Raw genomic sequence first — 20718 nt, 5'->3', positions numbered from 1 at the left:
TCAACAAAAAGTATTATTGTCGAAAAACTGCACTTTTATTATGTATCAATTCCTGAGATGGAGACATGACTTATGTATTCTTTCCTCCATCACTGCAAACCTGTCCCACACAAAACCACAGACGCACAGTTAAACACACGCATTTTCAAAGCAGGTAATGATGCTTCATCGCTTAACTATTGTCCCGTCTAATTCACCTGCTTGAATTATAAATAATTGCAATGCATCATGCGTACCCCAGTAATGAAGTATAAGTAACGCCGAAACTATATTTACAGGTATCAGCATATATATGGTTCTAGTAAACTGTTAGAGAGATGTGTATATATTTATTCATATCTTAAAGGTGCATGTATGGTGCACGTGGCAGCATGCATGTGTAATCCAGCTAAAGAGGAGCCGCCACCTCTGAGCGTAGCGCAAAGCATGCTCTTAAGAAATGTGACAACTCGTGTTTCTCTTGGGAGTTCATGAGACTTAAGTCGGGAAACGTGCTCGCTGCCTGGCGTTGAAGGACTCCTGGAGGGCAACAGGGGTTGACCAACTAAGCTATTCATGTTGATGGCGAATACGTTTGTGTGCACACGACAAAGTCAAAACAGTTTTGTAATATTTTCAGTTTCAGTTTCAGTTTATTTTGAACATAGTTACATGACATGAAATATGTCCACGAGGCAAGGCAAAGGGAGACTCCTATGTCTCCTGACGAGTCCTTCACTATGGTTTATCGTTCGAAAACTACGATATGATTATGAGAGCGCCGTAGTGGAGGGCTCCGAAACCTCGACCATCTGGGGTTCTTTAACGTGCACCTGAAATCTAAGTACACGAGCCTCAAGCAATTTCCTTCCATCGAAAATGTGACCGCTGTGGCCGGGATTTGATCCCGCGACCTGCGGGTCAGCAGTCAAGTGCGTCAGCCACTAGACCACCATGGCGGGTGAAGCCAACCCAAGTCCAGCAAGCGCCTCCTCTATTTTTCCAGAGCTGCAGGCAAAAGAGCGGATTCTATGGTAGGTGGCCCTCAGTGCTAGTGCAGCGTTTCACCGCTGGGCACCGCAACTGGAGAAGACATGCTGCTGTATTGTCTTTCGCGCAAACGCATGCCGCGGCTGCATTCGAAATTGCTATACGGCTTGGTTTTCTGCTGTATTCGCATTGTTCAAAGCATAACGAAAACTTGTAAACAAAAATCGTAAAGCACTTGTTGTTCTGGACACCCAGCTCATTTCAAAGGCATGTGTCCTTCACTGCTACTTGATTGAGGCGCTCGCTCGTCATCTACTAGGCCAATACCAGATAGCTCATGCCAGTAATCCGTGGTAGATTGTTTTGTCACCGTGAAGTTTGCTTCACTAAACGTTGCTTTTTTGGCTCACTGAAAGTAGATTGTTGAGAGAAGCCTTTGCGAGGCGCTAATACTAAATGTTTAAGCTCCTAAAGTTTCTGATGCTTCCTACTGTAGTGGTGTAGCACATTAAACGCAAGCCTGGAGTTCATGTGCTACATAGCACAAATTGACAGTAGACTGCTTCCTGGGACATAAATTATATTCCGGTATTTTCGCAGTTTTTAAGTATTATATGTGTTGCCTCTGAGAGAAAGCAAGTGCCAGAAATTGAGGAACTGTGCCAGGTGATTTCACCATTTGAGAGCGTAAGCATTGACATCGTCTTGAAACAAACAAAAGCAGCTGCATATGCTGCACGATTCTTGCAACCATGGTCTATGTTTGGAACAGGCGCTGTTAAAGTTCAAAGTCTAATGCCGGCTGCCAACTCTAGCCAAGGTGACAGGCGTGAAAAATGTGGCCTGATGTCTGTTGCTTGGGTTTGTCTGCGCATTCGTACATGTATTGTTGTAGCCTTCATTTCCGACTCCTCAGCTTTGTTGTTATCTTCCCTCTTGCCTCTTAATTCGGTACTGAGCACAGTCGAGGCCGAATGACTGTCGACCTGGGCGCTTTTATGGCATAGAGCCCCCTCACGCATGCGTTCTGGCAAAATCACGCGTTCATTACGACACACTACAATATAATTGTCGATAGTTTCACCGATAACTTTCAGGTGCCCATGAGCTTCCATTCAACTTCGGGGCGTAATGGTAGCATTGTAAACGGCAGTGATCGGGAGGCGTTGTTGCTAGTGAAAGACTCATTTTTTTTTTACTGTTCGGACGCAGCGCCGTCCCGCGTAGTGATACCAATCGCCCTGCTTCGGTACGTGAAGTGTAGGCTTCAGCCGCCATTTCTTATAATCTATAAAATATCTGGGTTGTAAATTATGGCTACATATATATCTGAGTGTAGTACGAAGATGTATTAGGAGGCCAATTATCTAGCCTGATTACGGCCCGCTCCCTCCCGCGGACACAGCGGCAGCTGCAATTTCACGGAACGACAGCCGTACAGTGTACTAAGGCGAAAACCTTAAGTGCTCATCAAAGGTGAAAATTGATCGCCGGTGGCATCCAGCGTTTTCTTGAGTCAGTGGCGTCAGCACGAGTGATGTAAGAAATCATTATTACGTGGAGATGTCATCGTATGAATTCACAGATCATAAAGTTTTGTGACGCATCGAAAGGTCATCTAGCTTGACGGCATCATATTACACCTTCGCATGGTTGAAATGAGCCGATGACGATGGCAGTGCAAAACCAGCTGGGGGGCAGAAAGCTACTTCTGTGTCAAATCCTTGGGCAGTAAGAAAACCATGTTGGAGCAGCAATATCCCGGAGTGAAGAAAAAAACATTCAATGCATTGAATGGGAAGAAAACGAAGGTGGCTCTTACCTTTCAGTCATCTCTGGTGAACCCCTGTGAATTCCTTTTTTCTTTATCACTGATGAGAAATAAAAAGAATTTTTAATTTCTTTCCATCACATATGCGGAGTGGTACACAGAAGTAATATGTACTGAGGTGTGCGAATGATGCGATCGCAATAGCTTGAAAAAGAAACTAAAACGCGAATGCTGTAAAACTTCAATGTTTCAAACTTCGAATGCAAATTTCGTACAGGTAGCTTGGCCTGACAGCCGGTTGGCGGAATAGGCACAGTGAGCATGGAAAAAAACTCGGACATGTTTTATCGACCTCGTTTTCTGTTTTGCAATTATTCCTAAGCGTTGTAGCCTGGATAAAAAAAAGACGAATTCATATATTTGAGAGACACCATATAACATCTTTTTGTTGTCATCGCAGTCACACACCGGGCAAAAGAGCGTGCCGTTCTGTTCATGTTACTTTTCATCTCCCCTGCACCCGTGAATGCCGCCAAGAAGCACGAATGCAAATTAACTCGCGTGAAAACACAAATCGGCAAGATTCCTAATACGTGCAGCCGTTCAGCGCCAACATTCAAAGTCTACTAGCGCAGCGCCACCACGCGGCAGCGGCGAGTGGAGGCGGAGCACCCGCTCGATGGCCTGAAAAGAGCGCTTGCCCGAGCACTGAAAAAACAGAGAAGGTGCTGGTCCAACTCACCTAGCAGACGACACAATGAGAAGTACACCAGATTAGTTTTGCGGGCTGACTCGAAATTTTCGATTCTCCTGCCTAAATCATTGTGCAGACATCTGGTTTGCCACGGTAACGCAGTTGGCTAATGAGACTGAATAAGTGACGGCTGTAGCAAGCCTTTCGCCCCTTACTTGTGTAAGGTTGCTTTGTATTACAATTACCGCAGGTGCTACAACGAACTTTAGATTTACATCCTACCGCACTGTGGCCGAATCTCCAGCAGTTCTTGCACTGAATCGGACGAGAAGCGAGGGGTTCTACTCGGAAAATCAGTGGCCATAATTTTATTTCTGACGGGCATTTTGTGCCCACAAATGTCGCGATGACTGATTCGGTTGGTACCCTCTCTTTGTCGACTAGGCGATTACACCGGTAAATTGAAATTACGCCTGCTCCAGAGAGCCTGTCTAGGGTCTCAGCTGGACTCATCTTGGAGTCGAATCCCCGTACAAGGCCTTTGGTACATGCAAGGTGAGGCGGAATAAAAGCACTCACAAGGGTAGCAGCAAAAGAGGTGCATTTGAGAAGAGCTTGCACGCAGGTCTGATGCGGCGACCTACACACGATACCTCCTCGCCCAAATGGGCGCACATCTGTGATGGTCTGGAAATGGTTTGAAGTTGTCTTAAGTTCCTTTTGAACCGCCTGGGGGTTTGTAAGTCTGACGAAGCCTCCATTTGTAGGTACCAGTGCCACGGGAATGCTGTCGATACCATTCCGGAAAAAGGAGTCTAGCGGTAATTCATTAGACGGTAGGGACGCTGACCAGGCGGATCGCGCCTGGCCAGGATAAGTAGTCGACATGAGCACTAGAGATATGGTTAGACTCAATAACAGTTAAGCTAAAGAACCGGACTCTAAGACAGAAAGTGAAAACCACTTAATCCTCAGCCAAGAACACCCAAGCAGGTTGAGCACGGGCAAGCTTTAAGGCGAGCGGGGTAGGGAACAAGCGTCTTGGTGCGTTCTTCCGTGTTCTCGTTCTAGGAGCACCCGGTGTCACCGGGTGTCAAAACATATCTACTGTGTGACGAGCAGCTGTCTTAAAGGCCCATCCAGTATAAAGTGTTCATACATATTTATTCATTATCTGCTGCAAAAGCATCAACAAAATGATCAGCTGTGTAGGTTAGTACATTGCCTTACGAAGAAATAGTGGACCCTTTACTGATTCGCACGAGGAAAAATTGCGATGTAGTGGGCAGTTAACATCTGTACTTGCAGTGTTTGAAAGGACCAATGTTACGCGCGCAGTTATTCTGAGAACTGAAGCCAGGCTAACGACTGAAAAGGCGAGGGGCGTTGGGCCCCGTTACGCTATTGGGCCGGTTTTAGAAGGCCCCTGAAACGCTTTTTCAAGTAACCATTGAATGAATTCACCGGAAGAGCTTATTGCCTCACGAATTCTAAGCCACAAAATTTTTAAGAATCCATCCTGTGCGAGTGGAGTTAAAAAGGTTTGTCACATGCTTCAATTGCATTCTCTCTTCTCTCGTCCCGACAAAAGCACTGGAAGCTAAACAGGGAAAGATGGCAGGGACACAGAGAACCTTGAGCTCTATTTTCGCGACCTTGAGCTCTATTTTTCTTTCTTTTTCTTCGAATACACTGCTTTTCCAGTGTGATTGCGTGCACACGCATGAACAAACAGTGGTCTCCTTTGGCGATCTCTGTAACGAGCGAGTGTACCATGCTCAAATCAGCCAATGGCTGATAGATGGGATGGTGATGTGTGAAGAAAAAAGAAATCAATTTTTAGCTGACTTTGTTATTTTATTGTGGATTTCAGGGCACCTGCTGTGCTATAATATTTGGCTTGCGTGTTGTCAGGAGCCTCTGCTACCGATCGGCAGCGTTTTGGGACAATGCTCAAAAAGTGTTGCAGGGCTCCTTTGAGGCAAAGCTCAAGCATCGTCCAAATTGTTCACTGTTAATACATGCTGGCGAGTGTAAGAGAGAAATAGAGAACTCTTTATTGAAAAGCAGAGAATTTAGCCGGCATATATAAATCGTTGACTTGCCACTCTGTGTGGAGGAGAGGCTTAGGGATTGAAAGTACAAAGAAGGAGAGAAAAAAAAAAAGACAAGATATAGAGATGTAGAAAAATAAAAAAGGCCACCTTTTTGACCGTTGAATGATGACGTGCATTGATAGTTTTTCCGTGGTGTCAAGCTACAGCTAGCGTTTGACTAGCTGACCGATGCTGTCTAAATACGGGAACAAAAGTTTCATAGTACGCCTCTGTAGCGTGGGGCAGGCTAAGGGTCCCAATACACAGTCAAGGGAGAAAGTTCTCTCAGTTATCGAATGCAACCAATGTTCATAGAGCGCACGCTCAACAGCATACGCTCTATACTCAAAAAAGCTATGTTCCACAGTTTCGATGGAGCCACAGTTGTCGCAATACGGACTCGCTGACTGACCGAATCGGTATCGTTAGCTGTTTACATAGGTACTGCTTAAACGAATACGATGATATAGCGTTTTCAGATGCCGATGAATTTTGAATGAATCTTGTTCTGAGGTAGGCTTAGATTGAGTAAAGAAAGACATAATGGAGTATCGGAGGGTTCCAGCGCCTCTCCTTTTCTTCGAACGCAAGTCTCAGCTATCTGACACGCATCTAACTTTGTGAAATACGTTCGTCAGTAATTTTGCTGTCGAAGAAGTTTGCGTGTTGCTTCATCTGCTTTTTCGTTGGCGAGAATGCCACATTGAGCTGGTACCAACTGAAATATGATAAGTTTCCCAGCGGTAATATCCAGGATATGTAGGTATTCTATGCCGAATGAAACTGGGTCAGAATTCGTTTACCTTAAGAAGGTGAACTATATCTGTAGTGCTTCATTGGTGAATGTAGAAGATTTGATGACACCGTGCTCGTCATGGGTGCGTTTCTGGCTGTAGGGCTTCTCTGGTGCAATTGGTTTTCAATGTCAGCACACACATACTAGATCTCATAAAAGCCGCATTTAATGATACATTCTTAAGTGCTGGCATTGAATCATGTACCAAAATGAAATAAAAACAGATGTCTCTGTCTCGCGATACAATGCTGCATGGAAATACGTATAAAATGTGCTCAAAGTGTTGTTTTTTTTTGTTGTTCTCAAAGCTTACTTCGACTGCACAAGCTCTTGTTGCCAGACCTTATGTTATAACCTATTTCAACTAAATTGAAACTGAATTCTCCCTATTTTGAAGGATTTATAGGTATTCGCGGCTGAATTCGAATGCACGTAACATGTGGGGGTGCATTTGGACACTACACAAGTTTTCAAGTGTCGTTTTTGCCGAAGAAAGGACACAGTGAGACAAATATATGAGCGATATTTGTTCAGAAGAGGCCGCAGATTTGAACTTTTATATAATATTGGCGGAATACATGAAAGAGTGATTTTTCTTTGATGAAGTTCCAATGCAGTTTATCTAAAAATACCTAAAGTCTACAATACTTTACCATCTACTGTATCCAGATAATATGAAATTGGCTGCTTGATTTAGCATGCCTTCTATTGTCTTTGAAATTGAAACGAAATGGCTGCTTGGGAGCTGCTCTAATTCACGAAAATATAGCCAAAGCAATAAGAAAAACACTAGAACAGCATGTAGGCAATGCGAACATATTTTCGTTTACTTGTTCTGCTGCCGTAGAAGTTCCACGCCCACCTTGCTATTCTTGCGCACTTCAATAAACCATAAAGTACAATATCGCACCGCAGTTCACCCTCGTGAAAGCATGCGAGCCGTAGTGGCCTAATCATTAGCTTTTTGTCTGTGAGAGGCACGTTAGATTCATCGATTAGACACGCTGTGCATTACTTTAGAGCTATAGCTTCATTCTTCCCAGTACAAACCCTGCCTCGTTGAGGGAATCTGACCATTAAGCCCTGCAAAGGTCAACTCTAGCAAAAAACTTCCACTGAAACTTTAGAGAGGAACTTTTCTGAAGATAAACAGCAGCTTTATGTGTGCCTTTCGTGCGGCCAGCACTAGATGTACTAGTTCACTGCTCGTTCGCACCGAGAGCGCCAACCACACCGAACGGAGTCTTAGTGTTGTACAACAAAGCGTTTACCCCCTTTCGAGCGATGTGTAGCCGAAGTTTGTAAACGACTAGTATCTTCTTCCCAAAGTAAGCGAAAACAAGCTATTGTTAGTCAGGATTGCTTTTGACGCTTTCAATGACGATAACAAAGTATGCATGAACATTCAGAACTTCAACTTGATGCATGGTTGATAAAACTTTTATTGTGAAAACCACAGTTTCGGTCTGCGTTGCAGAGTTAGGTAGACGGTAAAGCAAAGTTGTCCACCTGAGAGATCCTTTGTTTAGATTAGCAGCCGAAGCCTGCCTTATAAGTGTGTTACGACGCAGTGAATAAAGTTGAACAGCATTCGCTGGAGGGCAGTTTAAATATATTCGTAATAGACGTGATGGAGGGTTCCCAAGAAAATGCGCACTCCTGTAGGTCACGATTTTGCACACTTCTTTCTCAGATATCAAAAGCAGGTTTATTCACTTTATATTCACTAGTACACTGCTCATTTTCCTCTAATAGTCATCAGTACACTGCTCAATTTCTAATATTATTCACAAGAAAGGGACAAAACAGAAATTTGCTCAGCACTACTAATAAAGAAGGGAACTACTGTCTGCAAAGCAATGCAGATTCTTACACCAGATGCAATAACCATTGAGCGGTCATGCAGAATCAGCGTTAGCAAATGTGTACCATAGTTTTCAACATGAGGATATCTCGTATATTTGGGGCCTTTAAATGAATTTAAAAGACAAAAAAATGAGGCCCAACGGTTCGCTGTAATTGACACTATAAACTGGTGCTAGTCCCATTGCTTGCAACGTTGATTTCTGTGATGAACTTTCATTGCCAAATTTGCTCTTGGATTATAGTTTGTTTATTATCGTCCAAGAACTTACTTCATAACGAAAAACTTGGATAATCTTTGCACGTGCTGTATACCCTTTATAAAAGAAGAGTGCATGGGGGCGTGTGTTTTTTTTTGGGGGGGGGGACGCAACAGCGTAACATCACGAAGCCGTTCTTTCACGCATGGTAAATCCTGCAAAGATAGACAAAATCTTGCGCGAAATTGGAGGATGTTTGAGCTTCCCCTTGAAGAGTAAATCGCCATATTGTAATCGGGTCTCGTGCGCAGCGCCTTCTGAGCTGCTAGCGGTTCTCGGTGCATGCTCAAACCAAGCCATAAAAAAACGAACAACTGTGTGCGAAACCCTGGTCGTTTGTAAGTATCATTGATGCTATTGCAAGCATTTATTACTCTACTCAATTCGACAATTATTTCATTTGTGAATAAGGGAAGGAACCGGTTGCATTGGTAGGGTAATACGCAAATCTACGCAACTCTTCCCATTGTTTACGATTCTTGTGCTGATGATGATAGAATATGTATGAGTGCTTTGTAATGGCTGGCTTCATACCCATTTTTTGACACCTGGCGCTAATCTACGCTTCTACCACGTAATTTAAGATGTGTTGAAAAGACTTCTTCTGCTACATCACATTCATAGAGTGTGTTTTTCCATAGGAGTTTCAACAAATAAAGTGTCTATGTGATACAACAGCTTATTGTCACTCAGACGGCATGTGTTCGTTCCTAACTTGGCTGCGGTCATCTTCATAACTTATTATCTTTGCGCCTTTCTTTATTTTTCGGTGACGCGCAATATTGTGACATATAAATGTGAAGCATTTCTTAGCGAACTTCGGTACCTTTGAGCTTATCTATCTATCTATCTATCTATCTATCTATCTATCTATCTATCTATCTATCTATCCATCTATCAATCAATCTATCTATCTATCTATCTATCTATCTATCTATCCATCTGTCTGTATATCGGCCAACTACGACTTTCAGCCCTACCGGCTGCTTCGACGATGGGATCGATACAAAAATTGCTATGGCATAACATGACTGTTTTTATGTTATGACTGACTAGTCATAACATAAAAACTATGACATGTATGTCATAAATGTCATGATTCACATGTCATAGTCCCGCTCCTTTTGCAGTGTTTTGTTCACAAGACATTTTGCAAAACTGGTATGGTATGACATGAGAGCTTGGCTGACATAGGTGACAGACCCTAACGTGAAAATTCTGATATGCATGACATGTAAGTCGTGACTACACACCACGCTTATGGTACTCTTGCGGTCGGTCATATCGATAGCTTGACATATACCAAATTTGGTATAACGTGACGCGAATAGACGACGAAGGTAAATGACACGTCCAAACATGAAAATCATGACATGCGTTTCATGTAAAACTTGACGACATGCTACGCTCATAGTGCACTCACGGCTGTTTCACTAGCTTCATATATACCAAATTTGGCGTTATGTGACATGAATGAATGACGAAGGTACATGACTGGTGAAAACACGATAATCATGACTTGCGTGCCATTGAGAACATTACTACATGCCACGCTTATGCGCCGCAGGCAGTCGTTTTGCTAGCTTCACATATACTAAGTTTAGTATTACAGGAAGCGAACGGACGATGAAAGTAGAGACACACCCAAACATGATAATCATGACATGCACGTCATGTAAAACATGACTACATGCTACGCTCATAGTGCACTAGCAGTCGTTTCGCTAGCTTTTTATAAGCAAAATTGGTGTTACGTGATTTGAATTGATGACAAAGGCTTATGACTGGTAGAAGCTTGGTAATGATGACATGCGTGTTATGTAACAATATGACAACATAGCACGCTCATGATGTGCTCGCTGCTGTTTTGCTAGCTTCACATATACGAAATTTATTATTAGGTGACATGAATAGACGACGATGGCGAATGACATGTTAAAAAATTATAATTATGATATGCGTGTCATGTAAAACATAGCTCATAGTACAATCGTGGTCATTTCGCTCACTTAACATGTACTAAATTTAGTGTTCCGTGACGCTATTTGATGACGAAGGTATATTACTGGTGCAAACATGATAATCATGTCATGCGCGTCTTGTAAGAGTCTGACTGCATACCACGCTCATAGGGCACTAGCTGCCGTTTCGCTGGCATCACATATACCAAATTTGTTATTACGTGACTTAAATGGACGACAAAGGCAGATAACAGGTCCAAACATGATAGTAAAGACCTGCGTGTAGTCTAAAACATGACCACATGGTGCGCTAATAGCGCGCTAGTGGCCGTTTCGCTAGCTTCATATATGGCAAATTTGGTATTACGTGACGTGAATAGACGACGAAGACAAATGTCGTGTTCAAACATGATAGTCATTGATAATCATGACATGGTACTCATGTACGACATATTTTACATATTTATCACTTCTGGCGCTGCTAATGCAAACGTTAGTGGTGCCGTCGTTATGCGACTATAAACAAAACACTTGCATCTTACCTAAATACCTTCCCGCCATGGTGGTCTAGTGGCTAAAGAACTGGGCTGCTGACCCGCAGGTCGCGGAATCAAATACCAACTGCGGCAGCTGCATTCTCGATGGAGGCGAAAATGCTGTAGGCCTGTGTGCTCAGAATTGAGCACACGTTAGAGAGCCCCAAGTGGTCGAAATTTCAGGAGCCCTCCACTACGGCATCTCTCACAAACATATGGCGGTTTTGGGACCTTAAGCTTATATATAAATCAGTCTTATAACCTAAATACCTGAGTTCGCACAACATTTCTACTTCTGTTTACTGTGCGCGGCCTTCCCACACTTCGTGACGTTGCGCTGATCTTAAAGTGTCATATCAACCTTCCTCATTAGTGCGTCGCATATCATCGATTCACACCATGCGTGGGTTCTGAAGTTTTTTTTTTTGTTCACAAAGCAACGACGCCAACGCCATAACTTCTGCGAAACGAGCTCCTTAGCGCTACCGCTTTTAACATAGCCTGCAAGTAGCGTGCTCCTTTCGTAGAAAATGGGTTGAGCGTAAATGGAACTGTGGAAGCTGAGTGATATGTTTGGGAAAATATGAACATAACTGTTAGCTATGAAATCCTAGGTTTCCTTGAAGACAGGGATTGTGTTATTTTTGCATTAGGAACTCTATGTAATTATAAATCACATTACAAGCGTGTTAGATTAAAACACCAGTAAGAGACATATGTTTAACATCTCATTCAGCATATCTCTTCACCTATTTGATGATTTATAGGTGAAATATTCATTCCTAGAGAGCTTGCTAACTGTCCAATATGTCACCAGAATGCCGTCATTAATAACACAGTATCCTTCATCGAGAGATAGTCGACGTGAAGTAGTCTGGTTTAGTAGGCAATCGATTTCTATTATTCTCACTGCCAATCATATCTTGCAACAGAATCATGCCTGAAGAGTCGACTACAGCAGAAATGCCTAGTAGCCTTTGGAATCGGTTGGTTAAGCACTTTGCTACAAAATGTATACGGTATTTTTTCTGTCTTGGTTTTATTTGACAGCAGGGTAAGGCTGTGAGCGCTCTTTTTTGATATGTGCACAAAGCGTTCTACAATGAGGGCGCTCGGCAGTGATACCATTCAGAAGTTTTCCTATTAGGACACTATAGCTACAGTGTCCATGAAAAGCTTCAAGTTTTTCACGCCGCTCCAGCAGGTGTTTGCGCGGGACATATTTCAGTGAGGCAAAATTTACGAGATTTCTTTTGTGGGCGCCTCCCTTAATGAGAGTCGTCATTGAGATTCAAACAGGGCTGTACATCAAGTCTAAAAATGAAGTTTCAGCCAAGGCCAGGATTAAGTCGTATATTACTTGGTGCCAAAAAGTGGGGCACCATAAATAACAGATTCTTATTTAACCGACAATGCTACAGTGATTGTCGTTGGCCTGGAAGGCAAACCACTGCGTGTATTTATGAACCCTGCTGTTTACAGTATATGTTGCTTACTTATTAGGCGACTTGCTTGTTACACCTTCAGCAGAAAAGTAGCGTCAGGAGTGCCTTTGACGGCTATCGAGCCTTCTAAAATATGGATAGTGTATAGTCCATGTAAGATATAGAGCTCTCTGGAAAGACCTATATGTAGATGCAATTGTGAAAGTCTGGTGTGCCTTACACTTGCTGTTCACAATCACTTCCAGTGTGAAACATGTATCGGGCAAACTTAGTGGCGTTATCCAGCATAATGTTTTTCTTGTGCTGCATGACAAGCTCATCCAACGGGAAGAAAAGTTCGTAAGTGTGAAACACTTCTTTTCGCAAAAGACTTTCCATTATAAGAAGGACTTCAAGAATTTTCTCCATATTACTAATAATCATACCCACTCTGCCTCACCTATACAAGCTTGGTCAATTTGGTTTTTTCACCTCGCTGACTGCGGTTGGTATAAAAGGCTCGTTTGAAGATCTTCGTGAAGTGACGGCGATCACTTCAAGGAGATCTTTGACGGTGAAGTGCAATCGTACCATCCATCCCTGGTGTGGAGTTCGCTTGACAATGGCCATGGGATGAGGGAGTAGGGGCCAATTCAGCTGCAAAACATGAACAGTATATTGGACAAATCATTTTCTGTAGCCCGTATCAAGCTAGTGCAGTAAATATTAAACATGTGAAGTCGCAGTATTCCGTTGTATTTTTGGTATGACTCTGTACAAGTTATAGATGTGCTGCAGAAATAGAAGCATATTGCAAGATGGTTTGTACGAAAATTGTTTTGACTTTCAAGATTGAATTTGTCACAACTTTTCGCCTACAGCCATTGGGCGCCACACTACTGTGAAGGTCCGCAGCATGATCACATCAAAAATGGGCAGCCATATTTGTTGAAAAGGCAGTGCGATAGTAGTCCTTGCATCATGTATGACTAATGTTTGAAAACATATCATAGCCATAATGATATGCAAAAAATGTTTATCTGCTTTCATTACGTACCAAAATATTTCAAGAATTGAAAATAAATGAAATACGTTTCAACATTGGCGTTTGAAAGATTATTATGTCACGAGTCTCGTAATGCTCTTACTCTAGCTTATTGTATAAGATTGTGATTATTTAAAAGAGATCCAATCATAGAAAAAAACTATATAACTAACCTTTTGAAATATAGTTGGTTCCTTCCTTTGCAACACAAGTTTTTGCAAGGACTGACACCTTCCGGTACTGCTCCTTTCAACAAGTAATGGTTGACTGGAATAAGCTGAAGCATTTCTCAGCGATTGTGACCTGTATATTATTGTGTAAGTAGTGCAGTTAATTCACAAGTTCAGTAGGTTCGTATTATGACCAAGCTCTGAAATATTTTTTCTTGCTTAATCCTAATACTTTACTTAATGAAACCCCTGCTTGAGCTTCTTGTGTACAGTGCACTTTTAAACAAATAAATAAATATTTAGATAAATAAATAAATAAATCACTGTGTTTTTAAAAGGCAAATGAAATTGTGGTTCGAGTAGGTGCCAATGACTTTTTGTCGTATTGTGTTACTTAACATGCCAGACAAGCTGTCTCTGCGATCTAGTCCCCTGAGAAGCCGTTTCAAGGTATAATATTGTTTTATTTAATAATATTAACCATATTATTGTAAACTTCAACCGCATTCATCGTGGGGCGCAACAAAAAGCACGCAGTTAGTCATGTTAGGCGTCGTTATGTATTTTTGTTTCACCCACTGTTCTATTTAGTTCAACTTGTTTGTCCACGCTTTAGGAGCATGGAGGCTTCGAAAGAAGCTGGTTGTCCATAGAACTAAACCCATATACTTTGTAGTTTCAGAGTTTTAGCTTATTGGAAATGATCACAACTTGAGTCATCAAGTGTTTCTCGATCCGCACTGAGAGGCTATATTGAAAAAAAACATAATTTTTTTGCAAGCCAGCACAACAAACGTAATGGCAAGAAATTGGAATGTCATACGAAGAACACCAAGCAGTTCAATACTTGCAGCATGCCGCAGAACCACAAAGATCGAAGTGGCCCTTCTACAGTGCGATGTCAGCGGAGGTTAAAGAACACCTGAAGACTAAAATTTCCGGAGCCCTCCCCTACGACGGCTCTCAAAACTGCGTCGTAGTTTTGAAATTTAAAACCTAATTACTACCAATAGGCGCAAAAAAACGATTGAAAAAAAACGTGCCGTTATACAGAACAGAAGCGTGATCTTATAACTGTCACAATTGTTACGTATTTGTGTTTGAGCAACGTGGTCCAAGTACTGACAATGGAGAACCCAACGCTCCTACATATTTTGTTTTCTTTAAAACGGTGGTGTGTCGAGTCACCCTTCTGCGTTTCGTGCCATTCGGTGGTGTCTGACACATTTGTATGTTTCAATGCATGTTGTTACCGATGTCGCTATCACGGCCGTCAACGTTGGCGTCCATAGCGCCGTTGCAAAGGAGAGAGCAATGGAGAGAGCGTGCGCAACATTATATACGAGCGCACAGCTGTGGCGGAGAGATAAACGGTAGAGGACAGACGAAGCGGAAGCGGTGCTCTGCTGCCTCCTTCACCCCACCTTATCCCAGCTTCTCGCGTGAGGATGACGAGAGGGTCCTCCCACCTCCTCATGCTCACGCGGGAATAGGGGGGAGAGTTCACACATGCGCAGTGGGGCGCTCATGCTGTTCTCTTTGCTTTCCTTGCCTCGCCTTTCGTTTCACGTTTCTTCTAGCACCTTCGTGCTCGCGCTGCAGCCCTTATCACCATGAGCAGACGGTCGTCGATGGGCAGAAACACGCCCGAGCAAAAGCTGCTTTGTAACTAAAATGTAGTTACTGGAGCACCATCCAAGTGCTACACAGCAACATTGTTTGCAAGCAGTCAAGTTTGTCACTCTGTCCGGTTGTTTGAAAAAACAACAACAATGACCTCAGAGCAGCACGTAACAGAGACTGCGTAGGTCAGAACCCTAGAATTTCATTCTATGTGAGGGTACGGTTGTTTAGGTGGCCTAGTCTGATTGGGAGAATAGCACTTTCAGAGTTGAAGCGGCTGCAGTCTTCGAGAAAGTGCGCGACTATTTCACTGCATCCGCATACTTTAAATGGTGGGCTGCTAACCCATAATATACCAGAAAATAACAAATGATTAGATTTGTGAGAAGGCAAGTCCAAGCCACGTAAAGTCCAGCAAGGTATTTTCATGTCGTGATAGGTTGGACGGAATACGTACGTTGATATCAGGGTCCAAAGTATGCAGCCGTGCACTTGTGAATTTCGGTTAAAGCCACAAGTACAACGTTAGACGATAGGCTGGCGCACGCAGTTCGTTTGGCACGTCACATTTCAAATTTCCGGCACAGCTTGCACCATTTTGGGCGCATCGAGGAAATGTATCCACTTGGTCATCACCCTGAATGCTACAGTGACTAAGCAGCCACTGTAATATTACTTTATACCCTGTTTTCCACTACTACATGGTGAGCTTGCCTGATATTCGCTATAAGCTTCTCATGGAAGCCGTCACGTAAAGCGGAGGGTAGTACTAAGCGTGCTGCTTTGCTATCGCTAAAGATTTACAATAAGTTAGGCATGAGCTTCATAACAATCTCAAGAGCAGCTCGAGAGCTGCTAGTTTATAAGATATAGCTGAGGTTCCTTGAAACATTTTCAGCTCTATTGTGATATGTCTAGCTGAAGTTATTACGATCGGGGTTGAATTTGCAATCATAAGTGAACTAACAATGTAAATGTGTGTGTGAGCACTGTACACCTCTTGTAAATACTCTATGCGCCCTGATGACATTCTTGTCTTCGCTATCCTAAATATGTTCAGGCACAGTTCAGCTTCATGTTGGCACCAATAAATCGAAGAAGATCCACTCGTACATCTGAAATCTCTTTCATGTCAAGAAACGTGCTGGTGACCGTCTTGACAATATCGCTGTAATGGCGAACTGATATGCCTCCTAGCGTCTTTACAAATATGTCAGTGGCTTCATCAACCAAACTTAAAAACGACTTTCCCCTGAGGTCACGTGCTAAAGATTTTAAGAAGTATAGCGCTATCACTTTTGTTATTAGGGCACCATATACAATTCGTCCAGTGCAGCACACTGTCTTGCCGGAGTTATCTATGAGAATACCGGAAAGCTCGTCCACGGAGTTTATTGCCATGTGACAAGCTGTGAAAAATGAGATTTTCAAAGCACACTGCTTCTGCTCTATGTCGGCTGTTAAACAATGAGAGATCGTATCCTTCAGACGCAGATGCATGCTTTCCTAGCAAAGACCATTGCGATGTTGACGTGTTTCCGATTGATTTATCAAGTGTGTATAGAGGGCCTTTACTTTACAAAAGCAGTATTTTCACGTCAAATGCTGTGAATCATTCTCGGAAAGCGCAATCCAATATGAAACTAAACAGTGCAGACGTAAAAAAAAAGCAGGTACGTGGCCCACAGCATAAATCGAATCATGCTGAGTGTCGCAATATCCAAAGTTCATTTCAGTTTACTCTAATGCAGCAAACAAACAGTTCTCACTTTTTAATTTTGGCTTGGCCATCCAGTGCTTGCGGCATACTCGCTGTGAAGAGGCGTGCTTATCCAGAGCTTACCACGCATGCTCGAAAACGCACGCAAATAAGCCAGCGCTATGGTCAGCGGGAGTTCGCGGTCACCAGAAAAAATGTGGTCAAAACGCGAAGCGTCCTCGAGTGTCCGCAAGCTCTGGTCTCAGGCTACCTCCCGCATCTCAAAGCCCTTCCATTTGCGTACTGCAAGCGCCAAATTTTGAGAATAGAAATGCATCATGCCCGCCATGCTTTGGACACTATATATGGTGGAGTACCAGGGGTGGCGTACGTATATTTGTAATTTGCTAAAATCGATAGAACGAAAAGTAGACAAAACGTAGTGAAGTAGCCAGAACATTTTTTTCTTTTGCTGCCAGTGGCCTAAAAACGTAGGAAAATTGACGCAAAGCAGCCACACCTGACAACCCTGCTATGCAGTCACCGTGTTTCCACTTCCAGTTCATCTGTCGGGCTCTTCGTGTGACATACCACGCGGGGCAAGGAACGTATGTACAGGCCTGAAGAATTTTCGGAAGGTGTAGGCTGTGCTCGCCGAGTGTACACTTTTGTCAGTCTAACTTGCCGACATCAGTATTAAGTTGCTGCAGGCTTTTGAAGAAGTTCTTTTTTTTCTTCTTGCACAAAACGTGACGGGGTATGGAGCAAACCAGTTCATGCGCTTTCCCTTCGGGCAGCCTGTCTTTTGTGCACGTAAAATCAGTTTTCATGGAGGCTTCTCAGCTTTCTTCAAGCTTTGTGCGGCCATGGCCCAAACCTTCCCACATGAGGTCGGGGCGTTTCAGCAATTTCTATCTGCAATTTCTACAACAACAACAAAAACATCGCAGCATATCCACGGAGTGAATGATGAAGAGTGGGGCGAAGCATCCGTCAGTCGGTCCGTGCTTACGTTCGTCCGTTCATTCTTGCTTTCGTCCGTCCGCGTGACCATCCATGCGTCCATTCATGCATCCGTTCGTCCACTCATGCGTCTATCCGTCCGTACGTCCACGTGTCCATATGTCTGTCCGTTAGTCTTCTAGTCTGCCTGTCCGTCCGTTCATGCGTCCATCTCCAAGTGCCGCCACCTCGCATTCCCTGTGGCACATACGCGCTCTACGCGTCCATCCATCCGTCCCTCTGTCTGCTAGTCTGTCTGTCCGTCCGTCCATGCGCCCATCCGTGCGTCCATCTAGCGAACAGTTCTTCAAGTACTGTCATGCCCCGCCGCGGTAGTCTAGTGGCTAAGGTACTCGGCCGCTGACCCGCAGGTCACGGGATCGAATTTCGGCTGCGGTGGCTGCATTGCCGATGAAGGCGGAAATGTTGTAGGCCCATGTGCTCAGATTTGCGTGCAAGTTAAAGAACCCCTGGTGGTCGAAATTTCCGGAGCCCTTCACTACGGCGTCTCTCATAATCATATGGTGGTTTTGGGACGTTAAACTTCACATATCAATCAATCAAATTAAGTACCGCCATCTCCCATCTTGCATTCCCTGTGGCACAGACCCGCTCTAGAGCGGGTATGTGCCACTGGTTGTTACGTACAACATCGGAGGATGTACAGACCCACGCCTAAAGGAGCTTCGCCCATAAAAGAAAACGCGACTCCTGCCACGCTTTCTTTGTCAAAATTTGCAAGCAGACAGCTGTCCGACACTGTTCGCCTCCAGCACTGGGAGAACGGCACCTACCAGACTAAAAAGTAACGAGTAGTGTGACACCGCGGGTTAATGAAAATTGCAACGTGAGCACGTTACACGTTACAGTTCTAGTATTGTAATTATTATGTTACTAAATTACCGAAAAAAAAGTAACGCGTTACTGGTAACGGCGTTTCTTGCATCGCTTAACCACTGACACAGCATAGGAGTACAACGTACAACGCGGGCGGTAGGCATATCTTGGAGGTGCTCGGGCGTCTTTTCTGTTACGGAAAGTTTCTACATTGTCTTTCGGTTTTAAAACTGGCCTTGAGACACGCACAAAAAATGACCTTATTCTGTACATAAATTTAATGGGGGGAAAAATCAGCCCTGTATCTGCATGTTACACCGCGAATGTCGTCAAAAGATGATACTTTTGCGTCTGGAGAGACTGAACAAAACGTTTATTTGATGTTCTGCGCTATAAAACTTGTTAATTCTATTCTGGAGGCACTGCGTTAAAGAGCCTCGAGCGTGCAGCGGAGGCGAACGAGCGCATAAAGTCACGTCACACGTGAGACATGAGCGCTATCTGGCAGTTATCCTGGAAAACGGGGCGCGCGCCTTGCGCGCCTCTCTCTGAGGTGATAAGGTGTAGAACGCAAGGCGACGGGTAGCTGCCACCACCATGTCGCCTAAGGAAAGCGTTTGAAGCACTTGCCGTTTTGTGCAAGCGTTGCATGGCCAGCGCAGCGTTATAAAGGTTACCATCCTTAAAATTACTTATGTATGCTTTTTCTTGTAACAAAGACACATACATACTGACGTGTTATGGTGCCTAAGATATGCGCAATATTGCTTTTTAATGGACAATTGCACAAGTATGAACGCTGAACCTTGAGCAATATGGGTGGGCGCTGCAAATAAGTTCGGCCGTTTGGAGTGTCATTTAGTCACTTTGGTGCCGTTTATGGTACCGTTACAGGAGGTCAAACGTACGAATGTACAGACAGACAGACAGACAGACAGACAGAGAGACAGACAGACAGACAAAAATTTTTGCGTCGACGATCCCCAAGAAAGACTATCGTCTTTTAAAAAAGAATGACAAACACACCTTGGTATTCTGCATTAGACGTCATCATGTGGATGGAGGCGCGAAGGGGTCACTCTGGACGCCACAGTCTAGAAGAAAGAAATACTTGAGATTATAGGGCTCTAAATATTCGACACTTAGAGTGCGTTGCTCAAAGGCAAAGGCGTAAAACTGACACATTTAGTTCGGGCTTCTTCTCGGTATAGCTGTGTGTTCTTTTTTAGCGTCCCTTTTTCCGCTTTAGTGGCATGCTGAAAATATCGCACTGCTTGTCGTTTCATCAGAACTTTTAGCTGGGCAAGTTCTTGTATATTTTGAATGGGTAAACAGTGTGATAGAACAAAGATGAAAGAGAGGAACGACAGAGAGAATCGCGAATCAGCGCCATTGTGTGTCATTTCATTCATTCGTCCTTGTTCTTTCGCACTGTTTACTCGTTCAAAATTCTTGTCTTTCTTCTAGTAAAATTCCAATTTCTTACATCGCATTGATTGATTCGACCTCGCGGCAAAACACTGACTTTTTAGGAATGTAAAAAATTTGCGCTAGGCGCCCGTGTCCGCTTTCAAGTTACATATGCAATAAAAAACACCTGAACATAGTGACTTTCTGTTCATTTTACTCACCAGTTTCGCATGAGTGGAACCACAAAAGTTCGTTTAAAAATGATAGTTTACCAGTGTTGCTACAACGGACCAAATTGGCCGCTCGACTGTGATGGTGTTTTATGCTGTATAAATAAATCAGAAGGAACTTCAGTATTAACAGCTAGTGTGAAAGTTTGCGTGCTGAAAAAACTAAAGCCTGAAAAAAAAGTACGTGAGACTCTTGCGTCTAGTCCCAACTTGTCACGTATACAACTCTTTTAAAGGGGAATGTTAAGTCTTGTGTGGCTCACAGACCTCTGATAAAAAGAGTAATAATGACCCCCAAAACAATTGGCATGCCTATGTAAAAAAAGTCATAT

The 20718-nt window shown here is 43.4% G+C and overlaps 1 protein-coding gene and 1 long non-coding RNA gene across 2 annotated transcripts in view; one reads left to right on the top strand and one right to left on the bottom strand.

Moving 5' to 3' along the window:
• The window catches only part of LOC119162290 (uncharacterized), a 40453-nt gene extending 29307 nt beyond the window's left edge, over positions 1-11146 (bottom strand). Inside the window, exons 1-2 of the long non-coding RNA XR_005108533.2 lie at positions 10953-11146; positions 2792-2840 (exon numbers count right to left, since the gene is read on the bottom strand). This is a non-coding gene — a long non-coding RNA (uncharacterized LOC119162290). The remainder of the gene's footprint in view (positions 1-2791; positions 2841-10952) is intronic.
• Positions 11147-12581: 1435 nt separating this feature from the next.
• The window catches only part of LOC119161043 (uncharacterized), a 62792-nt gene continuing 54655 nt past the window's right edge, over positions 12582-20718 (top strand). Inside the window, exon 1 of the mRNA XM_037413366.2 lies at positions 12582-12730. Within this exon, the coding sequence (XP_037269263.1) occupies positions 12645-12730 (86 nt within the window). The 5' untranslated portion in view covers positions 12582-12644. The remainder of the gene's footprint in view (positions 12731-20718) is intronic.

Source organism: Rhipicephalus microplus, chromosome X, assembly GCF_043290135.1.
Source record: "Rhipicephalus microplus isolate Deutch F79 chromosome X, USDA_Rmic, whole genome shotgun sequence".
NCBI classification, from domain to species: domain Eukaryota; kingdom Metazoa; phylum Arthropoda; class Arachnida; order Ixodida; family Ixodidae; genus Rhipicephalus; species Rhipicephalus microplus.
This window is presented reverse-complemented; position numbering and strand designations above follow the sequence as displayed.